At 37.5% G+C, this 16480-nt stretch overlaps 2 protein-coding genes across 2 annotated transcripts in view; one reads left to right on the forward strand and one right to left on the reverse strand.

Annotated features, from left to right (window-relative positions):
* Window positions 1-16480, forward strand: part of LOC112651396 (sperm-associated acrosin inhibitor-like) — a 124458-nt gene that overhangs the window by 30904 nt on the left and 77074 nt on the right. The window lies entirely within an intron of this gene.
* Window positions 7113-12411, reverse strand: SPINK9 (serine peptidase inhibitor Kazal type 9). The gene is made up of 4 exons (XM_025434963.2): window positions 12278-12411; window positions 11336-11364; window positions 9027-9154; window positions 7113-7289 (listed from the first exon to the last, which is right to left on the reverse strand). The coding sequence occupies exons 1-4, from the start codon at window positions 12330-12332 to the stop codon at window positions 7244-7246; spliced, it is 258 nt and encodes an 85-aa protein (XP_025290748.1). The 5' UTR covers window positions 12333-12411; the 3' UTR covers window positions 7113-7243.

The following is a 16480-nucleotide window of genomic DNA, read 5'->3' on the forward strand; positions in this document are numbered from 1 at the left end:
ATTTTCATGTGAGTCTGATGCAGCGATAAGTAAGGCTATCGGCACTAGGTGTCTTAGCCCTTTACCCAGGGTTCACATCAACTGAAAGTCTCCCAGACCTGGTTCCAGACTGGACGTAGAGCAGAGGAATCCATTCACTGATCTCAGTTGGCAAGACTTATGCAATAATCCATGCTCTATGGCTTTCTTGGGAACCCCAGATTTTATGGTACAAGTAGAGCTAATGGGAAAGTTAGCTGACTGTCTATTGGAAATATACCTGTTCTCTGTTGAGAGCTACTTATTCAGGTTTCCTAAGGGGAAGATCACCAGCATCCTCAAACCAAGAATGGGGGTCCATGTGGATATCTTAAGAATCCAATGGTGCAGAAGCTGGGCTGTTCCTATGCTTTGTCCATGATTGCTTTGTCTCCAAGTAGGACTAAACTTTAGAAGCCAAGTAGAGTTTGATGGACCAAGAGCTAAAGACCTCCATTGCATTCAGTATTGGGGGTATACTTAGCTAGTGATACCATCAACTGCACTGCCATTGTCCAAAGGGAAGGATAGCATTTGCACTTCTTATAGTGCCAAATATTAGGAAGTAACTTAACAAAGTGAAACATTCTTTATGTGTACTATTTGCTAAGTACTACAAGGACTCAACTATGCAAAATGAAGATTTTGAAGAGCCATTCTATGGCTCTATGAAAAGGTCGTTGGCAGCTCTTCTTGACTTTAGAGCTCACAGGCTAGCAAGCATTCTCTACAACACCAGTGGACATAGGGCCCTTGGCCTTGAAATGCTGTGCAGTGGAGAACTCACATTTATCTCCTTGTGAGAGAGTAAAAACAGCCAGAATCTGTCTGGATGGGCTGTTCTGGGGATAGGGATTATGATACTGCCTAAGGAGCATAGTTTAAGTGTTAAGGGAGCATAGTGTTTAAGGACTTGAGCTATAGGGTCAAACAGAGCTCTTATCAATCATAACTCTACCATTTCTTACTCGTATTGAACTGCATATCTGTCTTCACTGAACTTTGTTTTTCTTAAGTGGGAAAAATGCAGATTCATTCCTTAACTTACTATTTTTTTTTTTATTTTTCTGAGCTCCAGTCATGCTCTAGAAATAAATTAGGTGCCAGATTTACCATGGTAAATACTATAAATACCCTAATTTGTATTCACATACATTTATTACTAGGGTTATTTTATGAATTAAATGAGATCATGATATAAAGCATTTAGTATAGGACATGGCCCAAGGTTTTCTTCAACTAATATTAGTAAACTCAGAAAGTATAAAGAACTATCTTAAAAATATTGAAAGAGTTCACAGTTATAGTTTTTCTCTGTGGCTCTAAGCTCATACTATTTACTCTCCTAATTTTTCCTAAGTAAATCTAAGCTTGATAAAAATACAAAACCTTAATAGAGGTCCCCATTAATAATGGCATTCTCACCCAATAGATCCAACAAGAAGCTGCATGAATACCTGTTAGGGGATCCCTGGGTGGCGCAGCGGTTTAGCGCCTGCCTTTGGCCCAGGGCGCGATCCTGGAGACCCGGGATCGAATCCCACATCGGGCTCCCGGTGCATGGAGCCTGCTTCTCCCTCTGCCTGTGTCTCTGCCTCTCTCTCTCTCTCTCTCTCTCTCTCTCTGTGACTATCATAAATAAATAAAAATTAAAAAAAAAGAAAAAAAATACCTGTTAGGAGGCCTATAAAGGCAATTTTTGCATTGCATAAGGATTGTAGCCACCAGTGTTTTATATTTTTAAACTGTGATAATAATTCTTATTGAGTTTATTATGTTAATATTATGTACCATACCATGAATATTCTGTATTTTGTGCTTTTTTCTTCATGGGAAGTTTCAATGCAAAAGTGGAAATATTCATGCCAATTGAGTAACATAGGGCCCTACTCCAGCCTGTATCCCTCTCTCTATTATTTGGGCCCCACGATGGGCTAGTCTTGGTCACTTCAGCACTATTTTAGGAGAAGAGAAAGTAAGACTCTGTCCTTGAGGAAAACATGTCAAAGAAGCCTGTAGATACTGGGGAAGGAAGAGAATGCCATAAAGGCAAACCTCTTGATACTTTTCACTTAGCAAATCTCAAATTCACAGCCAATTTATACCGGAGAACATCGACTTCCCTCCTTACCCATCTTTTCTTTATTTTGTCATATGTCAAATATACAAAAGAGTGTGTATAATATACAAGTATAGTTTAAAACTAACAGCAACACAAATGCTCATACGTCTATCAGACAGTTTGAGAAATAGCCACAAGTTCTGTCATTAAAACTTTTTATGTGCCCCTTCCCTAACTCCCATTTTTTGCTGCAACTCAGGCTGCCAGCTCTACTGCACCCTCATCTTCCTCTCCTCTGGCAAAGACCCTCATGCAACCACAGTCTAGAAACATTTCTCCAGCTGTGAGGAATTAAGTTTATTTTCCTGTTCTCTGCCCTTTGCTATTTTCTCTTGTCATTTGCAGGCAATGTAGAATTTAGTTTGGAGCTCTTCATGCCATTAGGATGTTGAATACGTGGCTTTGAGTATAATTGACCTAAGTTGGTTTTCATTTTTTCCCCCTGATAATTTAAAAATTACATATGTATGTCAGGCATGACATGGAGAAACAAATAAATATCCATTTTAGACATAACGATAAAGAGGACACAATCTCCTGTTCTCAGGAGACTCCAAACTAGAAGATGCATATTTTTTCTTTTTCTTTCCTCTGTCCTTTTTTCTTAAACCAAAAATGAGGATAATTAAAAAAAAAAAAAAACCTCTTACCAAGGTCCCAGATGGGAGAATATTTTCATTGCAGTCAAACCACTCTGCTGCCTTCTGTGGCTCTAACAGTGATGATCTACTCTAACAGGAGGTACGTAGTGTTCTTTCAGGCCGAGTTAGGCAGGAGTGGGTTTATGCTAAGGTGGAATTAGGCAGAAGACAATGAAAAGCCAGAACCTACCCATTGTGTTTAGGGGACAAAATTAGGATGACCACAGATTTTTGTTGTTTCTGTTTTGGAAATCAATCACTTACTGTTTGCTAATTATGTGCCCACAACAGTATTATGTATTGTGTGTAGATGTTGATTCATGCCAGTCCATAAGGAACTCTTGCTGCCTCTACTTTGAAATGCAGGAACTAAAACTCAGGTTCAACCAGTAATTCAAGGTTACTCAGAAGTGGCAAATCTAGATTTAATCCTAGGGCTCTCTGTCCCCAAAGCCTCATATCCCTTTTTTTTTTTTTTTAATTCCTTTAGGTTTTTTTTTTCCTCTTTTTTGTTTTGGAATTTTTAAAAATTTGAGATATAATTGACATATAACATATGAGTTTTAGATATGCAACATAAAGATTCAATAATCATATAGATTGCCAAATGATCACCTTCTTGACCATTATATTATAGAGGTTTCACAAATAATTTCATCTGACATGGAAGACACGTCAATATCTCAAGGGGTTGGTGGTTCTGCCAATCATGGGCTTCATAGATAAATGAGAAGGAACTGACCAGAGCCCAGATAGGCAGCCCAAACAGAGACAGGGCAACCAGGGATGTGACTGGCATAATAGATGTCAGCCAATATTTTAGGGTGTCTGACACTGGGCTCCATTTCTGGAACAGGTAGAAGGGAGAGAAGGAGAGCTGCAAAGAGCACAGACTAGAAGTGCAAGACCAGATGGATGGGATGCTGGACACGTTGCGGAGTAGGGCTACAGGCTGGGGAAGCTGCCTTGGTCAGAACGGGGATCTTGGGCTTATGGACTGAGATTCTGGAACAATGGGGAATAAAAAGAATGAAACCCAGAAGCCAGGCTTCCTCTTGATGAGTCAGTTACAGAGGGCTAAGCTGCTCCTGGACTTCGCTGTTTAAACCACAGAGCCTATTTTTGAGCATTAAATGACTCATATCCCAGGGAATCAGCGCCTAGGAGTCTGGCAAGTGGAACTATCGATCAGATAGTTTCCTGAGCTCCCCAGAGGCATCTTTCACAACTTCAGTAGTTCTCTTCCAGCGTTTCAGCAGGAACTCATAAAAAAAGCTTAATTTCAATTGACTCAGAGTTCCTTTTCTTAAGAAATTCTGAAAGGTTTTCTGGATGTGTCCCTGGATATAGGTTTTGTTAAGGAATGTTTTTGTAGATCTGGCTTCCACTTCCTTGATCTGTACTATTATCATTAATTAAAATTCCAAAGTCAATGTTTCAGCTTCCCTTTGTTCTCTGAGAGAGACAGGAATTACCTGTTCCAGAAAGACTGGTTTATTGGCTGAGTAGTGCCTGCTTTGCTGAACTGTAAGGAAGAACTAATTAAAAATGACACAGAGTGAGATTTCTTAGAATGTGAGTAGGTTTCTGTCCTAGCAACCAGTTTTAACAAATGGCTTTAATTGTTTTCCTTTTCTTTTATTTATGTATCTTTAAAATGTTATGGCAGTTTTCTTTTCATGTTACAAATGACAAGGATTTACGAAGTGGTGTTGCAAAAGATGACTGTTGAGGACAGGAATGTAATGGGGAGTTTTAGGCTGTCGGTGGTGAGCAAGGTGACTGCCATATAAATTACTCTTCCACAATTTCTGGAAAAGCAATCATCCCTCTTTCTTATTTGTATGTCTGTGGATTCTTTTTATGGGAACTTGAAGAAGCATTCAGAATTTGGGTTGATACAGAATGTAAACAGATGCCATATAGTCTAGTGACAGAGTTGGATCAGAAGGTGACATCTGATTTTGGGATTATCTGGGATAAGACACTGTGGTTTCCTTGCTTACATGTTGTTAGAAGTCAAATTCAATTCATCTTAATTTAATTCAGTTAATTTATTAAGCATTCACCAAACGCCTGCAGCATGCCAGCTGTGATCTCACAATATAGCAGAAAAGACAGATGCTTACAAATTAATGAGAATATACTATGATGCTTGATAACCTGGGAGGATTACATGAATGAATGAATGCATAGGAGACACTCATTAGAGAATACATAGGAGCTTTTTAGGGAAGATAGCATTAGGGATGAATCTTTTTAATGAGAGGAAATCAGTGAAAGGAGAAATGGGAAATAGAATTGCAGGAAGAGGGACCAGCATATGCACAATTGCCAAGTGCATGGAAGGTTCTGAGAATGGTCCATTTCATAATGTGGAATGGAGAGAGATGAGGCTGGAGAGCGAGGCTAGCACTGATGGACTTGTAGGGAGAGAGACTCACCAAAGTGATTTTAGCAGGGACAAGATAAGATCTGTGTTTGAGAAATATCACTCTGGAGACGGTTGGAAATAGATGGTGGGCAGTGAATAGTAAGGAGGCTTGGGAGGCAGAGTGGCTGGAAAACATGAACTGGCCAATAACTTTGCTAGTTTGTTATGTCGCAGTCTCCTGCTATTCCCTTTACTTGGAATGACACTTCTCACTTCTCAACCCATGGCTACTGCCTCCTCATTCCACCCATCTCAACTCCTGCCCTTGTGTTCCTTGCCTAACTTCTACCCATAATTTAGGCTTCTGCTTATAAATCACCTCAGGAATTGGGGAGGCCTTTCCTGATTGCCCTAGTTAGTCTAACTTATACATATGTTATATACATGTATATATATATATATGATTGATATTTTATTAATATAATTCTTCCTATGCAATTTTAATTTTTTTTTAATTTTTATTTATTTATGATAGTCACAGAGAGAGAGAGAGGCAGATTCACAGGCAGAGGGAGAAGCAGGCTCCATGCACCGGGAGCCCGATGTGGGATTCGATCCCGGGTCTCCAGGATCGCGCCCTGGGCCAAAGGCAGGCGCTAAACCGCTGCGCCACCCAGGGATCCCTTCCTATGCAATTTTAAAGCTTCATAAAGGAAGGATGAATTTTTATATTTGTATGCTCATTGATGCATTTCTAGCATCTAACAAAGAGTGGATATTTAATATTCGGTGAAAAGACAAATGAAGTTTAAGTCAATATTTTCTGTTTCTTTGAATAATGCTTTTAAGTAATCCTAGTGATGGTCTTAGATCATTCAGGAAACAACAGCAACAACAAAAAGTGAAAGAGAAGACAAAAGAAAATAAATCACCACAAAGAATATCATTGTACTTGAATTCTTTGGAAATTAGCAAAGGTTATTTTGATGGTCAGTCTTGGTGTCTGAATCTCTAATGGATTTGTGAGATAAGAACACAGCTCAAAAGGACTTGACTCAATTTTCTCTTTCTTCCTCTTTGCAGAGAATCTCTCTTAGATTTTCATGTTAGATGCATGCATAATTTGTTTCTATAATTGAAATGTTGCTTAATTTTGATTCAATGTTAATAAACATATTTGCATAACATCAGTTCTATGCAAGGTACTATACTAAGTATGGCAATTTCTTCCACAGAATATAAGCTCCAAGAGGGCAAGGTCAAGTCTATTCTATTTATCATTGTATCCTCCAAAGCCTATCACAGATACTGACACAAAGTAGGCATTAATAAGTGTGTGTTAATTGCAGAGATGCACAAATGGATTACAAAGATGTGCAAGGCTTACTCTCTGTTCTTTGGAATAGACAGTGCGATCTTTGGAACATATAATAATATGTTTTTTGGGACCATGTAATAAATAGTGAGATTAGATAAGTTTCAGATTCTAGATCTGATATCAAACTTTAGGGAAAAAAAAGTCCCATGGAAGACATCAACTACTTCATGGGAATTTATACAGGTTTACTGGGCACTTTTGACTAGCCACATTTTACAAACATGTATTCTGGTAGAAAATAAAGAACTATCTCAATCTAGGATAACTTTCAGTGTCTTAAACACAAGAAACATCTAGCAAAATAGTATTTCCTGATTCTTGTACTTGAAGATTTTTTTTTTTTTTTTCTGTTTATGTTTCAGGAATACTCAAGAACTAAGTTATGCACATGTGGTGTTTTCCTAGCCTGGGCAAGAAGAAGGCATCAGATTCAAATCCTTTGATTTTCTGGTTCCCACTACTGGTCTTAGTTAACCCCTTTTCCCCCCAGGATATGGCCCTAAGGTAGTCCATTAAACATCACCCAAAAGTGAAACAAATCTGGAAGATTCAACTCCTAAACAAAGAGTCAGACATGTATTTATTTCACATAGGTCTACTTTATTCTACAAAGAAATCAGGACATACTAGTGACAAGATTAGGCAACACAGCATAGGTTATATGGGAGAAGTAAGTGTGTTTTTGTGTGAACTGGAATCACAAGATAGATTCAACACTTTCCAAAATGTACAAATTTAAGTTTGTTGTCAGTTTTTCTGTGAAGAGAAAAAAGGAAAAAAATGAAAATGCTAAAGCCATAAACATTTTATTAGCATCCGGGACTAATTACCATTCACTAATGAACTCCTCCCCTCACCCCACCCAGGTACTCAGGTCAGTTCACTTATTGATGTTTTTAGGAGGAAGTGACTGGGGCACCTGGGTGACTCAGTTGGCTAAGCCTCTGCCTTTGGCTCAGTTCATGATCCCAGGGTCTTGCAATTGAACCCTAAGTCAGGCTCCCTGCTTCTCCTTCTCTCTCTCCCTCTGCCCTTCCTTCCCACTCATGCTCTCTCTCTCTCTCTCTCTCGTTCTCTCTCTCACTCAAATAAAGAAATAAAATCTTTAAAAAAAAAAAAAAAAAGGAGGGAGTGATTGCAATTTAGAAATATTTTAGCAACTAGTGTTGGTTATGTAAGGATAATGCTCGCAATATATACCAATCAGTATATGTCCCTGAAAACATCTTTTTTTTTAAAAAAAAGATTTTATTTATTTGTTCAGGAAAGACACAGAGAGAGAGAGAGAGAGGCAGAGACACAGGCAGAGGGAGCATCAGGCTCCATGCAGGGACTCGATCCCAAGTCTCCAGGATCACACACTGGGCTGAAGGTTGTGCTAAACTGCTAAGCCACCTCGGCTGCCCTCTGAAAACATATCTAATGAATTTCTTATTTAAAGGAGACACATTTAGAAACCTTTTTACATAAATGATTTCATTGTAAAAGTCACGTTTTACATTTATCACAAAATATTTATTTCTCATAAAAGTAATGAGAGGCACCTTTTTTCTGAGGTGCCTGGGTGGCTCAGTCAGTTAAGCATCTGACTTCTGCTCATGTCATGATTTCAAGGTCCTTGGATGAAGGCCTGTGTCTGGCTCCATGCTCAGCAGGGAGGCTACTTCTCCCTCTCCCTCTCCCTCTGCCCCTCCCTCCTGTTCCTGCTTTCTCTCTCTAATAAATAAAATATTTTTTTTTAAAAAAGTAATTTGTTTTTTGATTTAAAAAAAAGGAAAAATATGCCATCTGTATGAAGTGTTTGTTTTCATTCATGTATGTTTTGAAAATACTTAGGAGGATCTATGTGTTTCTATACATTCTAGTATTTCATGCACCATCTTATATATTTCAAGCTGATACTAACATATCTTTCTGATGATTACTTTGTAACTTTTAAGCTATTTTTGGCTATTTGATTTTCAAATTTAATTTTTATTATAGCTTCAATATATATTTTGTTGAGAAATGATACTCTGAAACAGAACAATTTCTTTAGGATTTTTAGATATGGTCCCTTTTGTGCCAATAATTAGGGGGCTTTAACATATCTAAACTTAATTGTTAAAACTGAACAATAGATATAGATCATTCTGACAGATGAATAGACTGGCATGCCTAGGAGGAGGAATGTTCCTTGTCCCTGGAAATAATCAAGCACACACTGTAGGATGACTTGAGATTTTTGTAGAAGGAATTCAAGCAATAGTTTAGTAGATGGATGTTGAACTAGATGACCGTCAAATTTCCTTCCAACTTAGAGATTCTAGATTATTTGATTTACTCTTTCTACCAGAATATGGATGGATCCAAAGACACTAGAGACTCCAAAGCCTACATACTCATCATATTCACATATCCATTATGCCCTAAACCACTTCTTCTAACTGAGGTATACTTGTCATAACACATAATCACACCTTAAATATAGAAAAAAAATATTGCAACACTTACTGAACTTGAGAACAAAAGAAGCAATCATTTTCATAAGTTTTGCCATCAGATCCACAAATTGGTGCATATATTTCATAACAAATTCTCTCTTCTCCTGGTGGTAACTTTTTAAATTTACTGCAATCAACCTGGAAATACATATAAAAAGCCTTCCATCAAATCTTTATTCCCAGGATTTAGGATTTCCCAAGCAAGTTTAGAGGGCTCTCAAATCATTGGTTTCTTATTCTAATTGTCCTCATCCAACCTCCTTGAAATATATCAATTATAGAGATTTCTTAGATATAAAATTACATGTGATAAACCTCTTTATGGTAGCTTGTAACCAAATAATTTGCCTAAAAATTAAAAATTTATTTAAAACACACATGGTAGATTCACAGATGTAACCATTCCCATGGGGTTAGTTTTCTGCACATCCTGCTATTTCTCTCTTTCACTTAAAAAGTTCTATCTGGGGGATCCCTGGGTGGCTCAGCAGTTTAGCGCCTGCCTTTGACCCAGGGCGTGATCCTGGAGTCCTAGGATCGAGTCCCGCATCGGGATCTCTGTGTGGAGTCTGCTTCTCTCTCTCTCTCTCTCTCTCTCTCTCTCATAAATAAATAAAATCTTAAAAAAAAGTTCTATCTGAATATAAGTGTGAGATTTATTATAGAGATACCTACTATAGTTTTCAAGAACTAGCACATCATTAGCAATTAATGATTAGTGATTTTAATTAATCATTAAGTTATTAGTAACAAATAAATAACTTGTTATACACTTCACCAGCACATAGACAGAGACATGTATTTTACTATTGTATTTGAGAATCACTGTTGTAAAAGCCAGGAGCAAAGCCAAAGTGTAAAGCCCCCTGTAGGAGCAAGTATGCAATCACCAAGATAGAGTTTTCTGGGGTTTTCATCTATAAGCAAATTGAAGAGTGTGGACAGTCAAAATCAAACACATCAGAATTCAAATTCTGACTATATGACTCTGGCACAATCATTTTAATTTTCTAAGCCTCGGTTTCTTTACCTGCAAAGGCAGGGTGATAATAACTATATTGTAAGATTAAAAAATATATAATCGAGAAGATATGTGTAAAATGCTTAGCACTTTCATGAAAAAATCCTAGCTATTATTTTTACCCCTTGGCTCTATTTTCAGGACTACACAAACTCTAGCTCTACACAGAAGACTCTACATTTACAGGTTTTCCAACTCAGAGTTCCACATATGATACTGTACTAATTGTTGAATATCTCCACCTGGATAGCTTGAAATATTCTCAAACTTCAAGTTAAATTAATCTTCCCCTTTAGCTATGTTTCATTAATTAATCCATTCATTCTTTTGGGTATCCTATGCCATGTACCTTCCAAGTTTTAGGGCTGAGGTGATGGCTGGCAATACAAAGATTGGTAACCATGATAAAATGGCAGAAGTATCTCAGAGGCTAGTGGAATCTAGTGAAGAATGGGAATGATGATGAGTATACACCAGCATGATTTCACTTCTCCATGCCTGCTCAAACCCCAACACCAGGACTTATGTCCTGGTCACCAGGTGACCAGGAAACTACCAAAGCTTCATATTCATTAACCTTTTAAATTCTCAAGCAGCTGCTAAATCATGAAGGATGGCTTGGACTTAAGACTGTCTGACTCCAAAATTTACACACTCTTACCCTATTATTCTCTTTAATAGGTAAAACAAAAGTTCCAAAGAAGTGAAAGGAGCTGCCTAGGCCCGAGTCACACAGCTGTAAAGCCTTTGAGCTTTAACTAGAGTCCCAATTGCTTTGATTTCTGGTTTAAAGTTTTTACTACCACACCTAGATTTTCTCAACAATAGTTATTACTTAATATGAATCATAAAGGAAAGGTTAAATTAAAATCTTCATTCTCTAAGATAAAGAACAAAGATGTATGTGTCCCATTTAACAATTTTAAGAATCATGACTTGTCCTTATTGGGCTTTACTAGGTACCAGGTACTGTGCTCATCTCTCTTCAAACACTGTGGTTTTAATCCTCACAATAAGCTTATGAAACAAGTATTGTTGCCCATGGCCACATGATCCAGGAGCTGGAATTCAAACCCAGGACTTTATAACTCAGATACTAGGTATCTAACCAACTTTGTTCTACTATGTCCATTTCAGAAAGATCTCTTAATAGATTTTTTAAAATAAAATCAGTTTTGATACTTAAAAAATCTTCAAACATGTAGCAATTTATTGTATAGTAGCAAATATTTCCTTGTTGATACTAGCTTTAAAATTACATAGGAGTAGGACTTTCATATCAAGATGAATGTACTGACCTGTTTAGGGCGTGAGGTACAGTCTACATCTGTAAGAAAAAGATGAGAAACCAAATTAAACTCTAGAAGAACTTAATCTTGTTTAAAAAAAGATCTTTTATTTATGTTTCAGCTCTCAGCCTGTCAAAAATATAAGACTCTCTTCAGAACTGTGTATCAATATAATATCAAAGGTTGAAGCTCAACATAGGTTTTTTTCCCCCTTTTTTGAATGGGATTAGAACATAGCCAAAAGTATAAAGAAGCTACTATAATAATGAGGAGTTTTGTTCTTTCCTACCTCGTAACAGAACTTAGGAAATATTGAAAAAAAAGTGGTTTTATATTTAGAGAATGTCTGCTATTATGTTGAAAACTGAAAGTTGAAAATTCTAGGGCATTGAAAATTTCTAGAAGGCAGATTTCAACTCAATGGAAAAATAATAAGAGTTCATGCTGCCAAACAATAGATGGTACTGTTTTATAAAGAAATGAGGTCCCCAGAAATGGTGATATAAAATCAAAGCAGAGTCTGGATGTATGCTTACCAAAGAAGTTATACAAAGTGTTTATATGGATAAAAATTTGGCCTTGAGCACCTGGGTTGCTCAGTTAAGCCTTTGCCTTTGGCTCAGATCGTGGTTCTAGGGTCCTGGGATTGAGTCCCATATCAGGCATCCCTTAGGAAGCCTGCTTCTCCCTCTGCCTATGTCTCTACCTCTCTCCATGTGTCTCTTATGAATAAATAAATAAAATCTTTAAAAAAAAAAAAGAATTTGGACTTAGCTTATCATTTAGGTCTACTCAGGCCCAAAGATTATATCAGTTAGTGATATATTAGTAGGGACAAAAAAATGCATTTGCCAAAGTTTTCCCTATTATCTATGTGCTGTGTATATCCCAGGATTCTGTGAGCAGAAGGTGACATGAGCTTTTGGTATCAGGGCAGAGGGAGATACTCACTGAAGATGGTTGTAAGTGCCAGAGTCAAGAGCAGGGCAAAGGCTGTCACTTTCATGCTGCTGAAGTGGTCAAGGGCAGTCAGATGGTGGCAAAGCAAATGACTTTCTGGTGTCTGCTCTGCCCACTTGGGTCCTGTTTTATATATTGTCAAGAGCTCCTATCTTGATTGTGAAATAGCTATTTCCAGTAACAGAATCATGGGAAGAGGTTAGAAACAATTGCTAGTACGGGAATTCTTTTATTGTGAAATCAGATAGTTGCTGATTTTAATAGATGATAGAACCCAATAAAGGTGTTATTTCCTTATTTCTTTACATACTTGAGAGTTTGAGTGCTTTCACATCTGCTCCAGCATTGGATCTTCATAACAAATCTGTTGGAGAATTATTACCGTTTTCCTTGTTATAAAGATGAGAAAGTGAATAGGCAAAGAATTTAAGTAATTTTACTGAGTTTACTACATATTCTTTGTTGTACTACTTTTGGGAACATTCATCAGCATGGCAGCTTTCTAAGTTTGGATATTTTCCCAGTTTCTCCTCTTTTGTCTGGCACCAAATAGGAAATGTTACCAGATAAGACCTCAGACTGGGCACAGAGAAATGTATCAGTACTCAAGTCTTTTGGGGGAGGGGAGGGGCAGAGGGAGAGGGAGAGAGAGAGTCTCAAGCAGGCTCCACAGCTAGCATAGAATCCATCACAGGGCTCAATCCCGCAACCCCAACCTCATTACCTGAGCCAAAATCTAGAGTCGATACTTAACCAGCTGAGCCACCCAGGTGCCCCAACACCCAACTCTTGATTCAGCAGAAACAAGCAATGGTTGGTGCTCTTTAGCTGGGGGATAATTTTCCAAAGAATCTAAATTTGAGGAGATGCTACAGTAGGTAGAACTGCTGAGCAGTCACACCTCATTTACCCACTAGATCTCTCGTGGAAGCTTGTTTATCAAAGGCCCTTGGGCAAAGGGACTCCTCAAGGGCAATAATGAAATGCTATATGACCATCTTAACCAGCAATGGATTTAGTGACTGCAGTGACTGGACTGTCCCTAAAGTTTTGGCCATGATTCTCTAGTACCACAAATGATGATTCAAGAATGAAATGACATTGCCCTGGTTAGTTACATAGTTACATACAGAGACCAGTGATATCTTACACTAATACAATTAGTGTTACATAGTTACATAAGAGACCAGTGATATCTTATGCTAATAGACTTATCCTTAAAGGACAAGCTTACCAACCATTTGGCCATGGTTTAAAGAAGTTTAATTGCGCTTTATCCAAACATTTTTAATTTGAAATCCTTGATAAAGGCTACAAGGATACTTATTTTGGAATGTGCCAATTTTCAAATACAGTGACTCTATGAGAAGACCTTGTAAGTACCTCTTGCAGTTTTGATAAATGGAGGTGGAAGACACTATAAACCACTAGTGGAAGTAGTGCCAGAGTGTGAGAGGCTGAAACTCACAATTGTTTCCCTTCAAAAAGATAAAGACATCTGAAACCTGTGCTGTCTGGTGGGCAGGCATCATCTCTTGAAGGAGAGCTTGTACCTGAAGAGTCTGGATCAGAGCCTCAGCTTGGTTTGTTATGAGAGTGTGAACGCAGAAGAGAGAAGAGAAGCAAAAGAGGATAATCTGGAAGGACTAAATTCACATAGAGTTCCAGAGCCGTGACAGGAGATTCTCTAGTTCAGGGAATAAAGTATTCTGAATTAAAGCCCAAGAAGAACCAAATCTCAAGATTTTGGTTACAAGATTAGAGGAGGACTAATATAAAGGTGACTCTCTGGAGGGTGTCAAAGGGCTGGGCTGGGGGAGGCTATGATTGCTAAGACCTCTTCTGCTTCTAAGGAAGACTGGGTAGAGTTTAGGAGCCATTGATGTGCATGCATGGGTTAAGTGATCACCTGTGGAGAGGAAATGTTGCAAGATCTAGGAATCAGGAAAACTTTGACACGAAGTCACTTGAGCTCTTCAGAAATGTCTTTCCATACAATGGCAGTCCTTTCTTCCTAATAAGCAAGACCTTTTAAGCAGCCCTGAGTTATACTGATAAAAAGAAGAAGGAGGAGGAGGAGGGGGAGGAGGTGGAGAGGAGGGGAAGGAAAGGAGAATGCAGCAGCTTAAAATGTCACCATGAATTGAGGGTGTTTTTTTTTCCTAAGGAATTCTGAACTATTTTCAGTGTGTATTGGGAGGTAGGAGAAGTGAGGAGAACTTTATGGTTTATTGGAGAATTTACCTAAGAACTCCCTCTGTGTAGCATATCCTTATCATATTGTCTTGCTATTAACCATTCTTAAGTCACTTCAGCGCTTTTACTTTGCTTCCTTGGAGGAGCAGTTCTATCAACTTACTAGCACCTGCTTTGCATAACAATTAGGAATGAATTTGTTCATTTTAATTTTATATTTTGAAATAATTGTTGCAAGGCTAGAGTTTCTTGGGATACCTGGGTGGCTCAGTGGTTGAGCATCTGCCTTAGGCTCAGGGCATGATTCCAGTCCCAGGATTGAGTCTCACATTGGGCTCCCTGCAGGAACCTGTTTCTCCCTCTGCCTGTGTCTCTGCCTCTCTCTGTGTGTCTCATGAATAAATAAATCTTTTTTTAAAAAAGAACTTCTCGAGTACTCTTCACCTCAAGACTCCATTCAAATTTTGCCATTTGTGTCAATAATGCCTTTATAACAAAATCCAATCCAATGAGATTTAATATTATTATGACAGCAGTAGTCCCTATGAAAGTCTTAGCTGCTGTTTTTGGAAAGATGGATAAATCCATCCTAAAATTCATGTGGAAAAACAAGTTACTCAGAACAGCCAAAACAATCTTGAAAGTGAAGAAAGCTAGAGAACTCACTCTTTTCAAATTTCAAATTTACCACAAAATTATAGTAGTCAAGATAGTGTGTAACAGAATTGAAAATACAAAAAAAAATTTACATTTATGGCACTTGATTTTTGACAAAGGCAAATTGCCAGAACAATTTATTGGTGAAAGAATAGTCTTCAAGAATTGGTGCTGGGACAATTGAGGTTGGACCTTCACCTCATTTTGTGTAAAAAATTGTAGCAGAAATTAGCTCAAAAAAAAAAAAAAAAAGAAATTAGCTCAAAATGAATCAAAGACTTAAATGTAAGAGTTATAACTATAGAAGTCTTAGAAGAAAACATAGGCATAAATCTTTGTGACCTTTGAATGGGCAGTGGCCTCTTAGATATGACACTAAGAATATAATAAGCAAAAGGGAAAATAGATAAATTGAATTTTATCAAAATCCAAATTTTGCATTTAATAGGACAGCCAACAGGATGAGAGAAAATATTTGTAAATCATAGATCTGGTAAAGGACTAGTATATTCAGAATATATAAAGCTAAACAGAATAAATGCAGCTCAACAATAATAAGATAAATAATCTAGTTAAAAAATGAGCAATGGATTTGAATAAACATTTTTCCAAAGAAGATATACAAATGGCCAATAAAGACACTAAAATATGCTCATCATCATTAGTTATCAGTTATTAGAGTTATTTTGGCAAATCAAAGCCAAAATGAGTACCATTTCATATCCATTAGGATTACTAAAAAAGAAAAAAAAAAAAGACAAGATGTTGTCAAGGATGTGGAGAAATTGGAATCCTCATACATTGCTCATGGGAATAGAAAAATGTCACAGTAGCTGCTTTGAGAACAGTTTAGTAGGTCCTCAAAAAGTTAAATGTAGAGTTACCCTATGGCCTAGCAATTCTATTTCTAGGTAATTTACCCAAGAGCATTGAAGACAAAAAAAAAAACAAAACAAAACAAAAAAATGAACAAACAAAAAACTTGTATGTGAATGTTTATGGCAGTTTTATTTATAATGGTCCAAAATTGGAAACAATCCAAGTATCTATTAGTTCATAAATGACTGAACATAGTATAGCCATAGAATGGAATATTATTCAGCTACAAAAAAAGAATGAACTGCTGACACATGCTACAGCATGGATTAACCTTGAAAACATTATGCTAATGGAGGAAGTCAAACACAAAAGGCTTATATTGTATGATTCTATTGTGGGACCCAAGGAATTTAACAAAAATTCCCTACCCTTGGACAAGCAGAGCAGGACTAACTCCATTTTGTCCTACACCCGCAATCTCATGTATAACCCTCCACATGACCTGCTTATTGCTTAAGGCAC

Source organism: Canis lupus, chromosome 4, assembly GCF_003254725.2.
Source record: "Canis lupus dingo isolate Sandy chromosome 4, ASM325472v2, whole genome shotgun sequence".
NCBI lineage: Eukaryota > Metazoa > Chordata > Mammalia > Carnivora > Canidae > Canis > Canis lupus.

Excerpts from the sequence above, each read along its gene's own strand:
- SPINK9 (XM_025434963.2), bottom strand. The coding sequence starts at position 12,332 with ATGAAAGTGACAGCCTTTGCCCTGCTCTTGACTCTGGCACTTACAACC. Across the intron at positions 11,365-12,277 it reads GGCACTTACAACCATCTTCA|ATGTAGACTGTACCTCACGC; the intron begins GTGAGTATCTCC and ends TTTTTCTTACAG. Across the intron at positions 9,155-11,335 it reads GTACCTCACGCCCTAAACAG|GTTGATTGCAGTAAATTTAA; the intron begins GTCAGTACATTC and ends ATGTATTTCCAG.